This window comes from Olea europaea, unplaced genomic scaffold (assembly GCF_002742605.1).
Source record: "Olea europaea var. sylvestris unplaced genomic scaffold, O_europaea_v1 scaffold36227, whole genome shotgun sequence".
NCBI classification, from domain to species: Eukaryota; Viridiplantae; Streptophyta; class Magnoliopsida; order Lamiales; family Oleaceae; genus Olea; species Olea europaea.
The window spans coordinates 1-1,158 of NW_019255459.1; the positions used below are offsets into that span (position 1 = coordinate 1).

General features: G+C 36.4%; 1 protein-coding gene across 1 annotated transcript; it reads left to right on the plus strand.

Annotated features, from left to right (window-relative positions):
- Positions 1-181: 181 nt before the first annotated feature.
- Positions 182-1,152, plus strand: LOC111386557 (CSC1-like protein At3g21620; the record flags this gene model as incomplete). Its single annotated transcript, XM_023011021.1, has 2 exons — positions 182-588; positions 859-1,152. Coding segments are annotated over exons 1-2 (686 nt in total), but the record flags the coding sequence as incomplete, so codon positions are not given.
- Between the last annotated feature and the right edge of the window lie 6 nt (positions 1,153-1,158).

Consider the following 1,158-nt stretch of genomic DNA (forward strand, 5'->3'; position numbering starts at 1 on the left):
CAATACAAAAATGAGGACGTTTTCTTACAATCGCTTATGTTATTCTCCCTTTCGTCATATTCATCAAAAGCATTAAAAAACTGCCTTTTATTTATTGCTTACTTTGTATGCCTGCATATTGACCACATTATTCCTATATGAAATGAGATTAATTTGATGACGAAGAGGCCTCTTCATAAACCGTAAAACATTATTGATGGATCAAAACAATTTTTTCTACAGCCTAAGCGTTTTACCTTATTTGCAGATAGCTGAAGAGAGGGAGAGGGTAAAAAATGATCCAAAGTCTATCATGCCTGCAGCATTCGTTTCCTTCAAAACTCGGTGGGCTGCTGCTGTCTGTGCTCAAACACAACAATCAAGAAATCCAACTTTGTGGTTAACAGAGTGGGCTCCAGAGCCACGAGATGTTTTTTGGGATAACCTGGCAATCCCCTATGTTTCATTGACTATTAGGAGGCTTATTGCTTCTGTTGCTTTCTTCTTTCTCACATTCTTCTTCATGATCCCTATCACATTTGTGCAATCGCTTGCTAACATTGAGGATATTGAAAAATATGCACCATTTTTGAAGCCGATTATTGAAGTGTGAGTATGTTTCATTCTTAGAGCCTATTCTCGTGTAAGCATATGATTTTTATTTGCCTAAAAATTATAAGCTCTTACATCATGGTCCAGTTTGTTATCACTCATATGATTTACATTTATCTTTTTCATTCGCAGTTTTGGCCATGAGCCAGAGTTATCAGGAGTTTTATGTGCTAAATGTTTTCTGATTTTTGTTATGAATTGAATATTATTTTGGCAGCAAATTCATTATCAATTGTTATTCTATAATATACCCTATTTGTGATGCAGACCTGTCATCAAGTCTTTCATCCAAGGTTTTCTACCTGGGATTGCTTTGAAGATTTTCCTCATAGTTCTACCAACAATATTAATGCTGATGTCCAAATTCGAGGGCTTTCTCTCTATATCCTCTTTGGAGAGGAGAGCTGCGACGAGATATTATATCTTCAACTTTGTGAATGTTTTCCTTGTGAGCGTAATAGCAGGAACTGCACTCCAACAACTCAAAAGTTTTCTTCATCAGTCACCAAGCGCGTATGTTTTTCTCATGGTGTTTGTATTTCTCACGTATCTGTGTATGACGTCTGT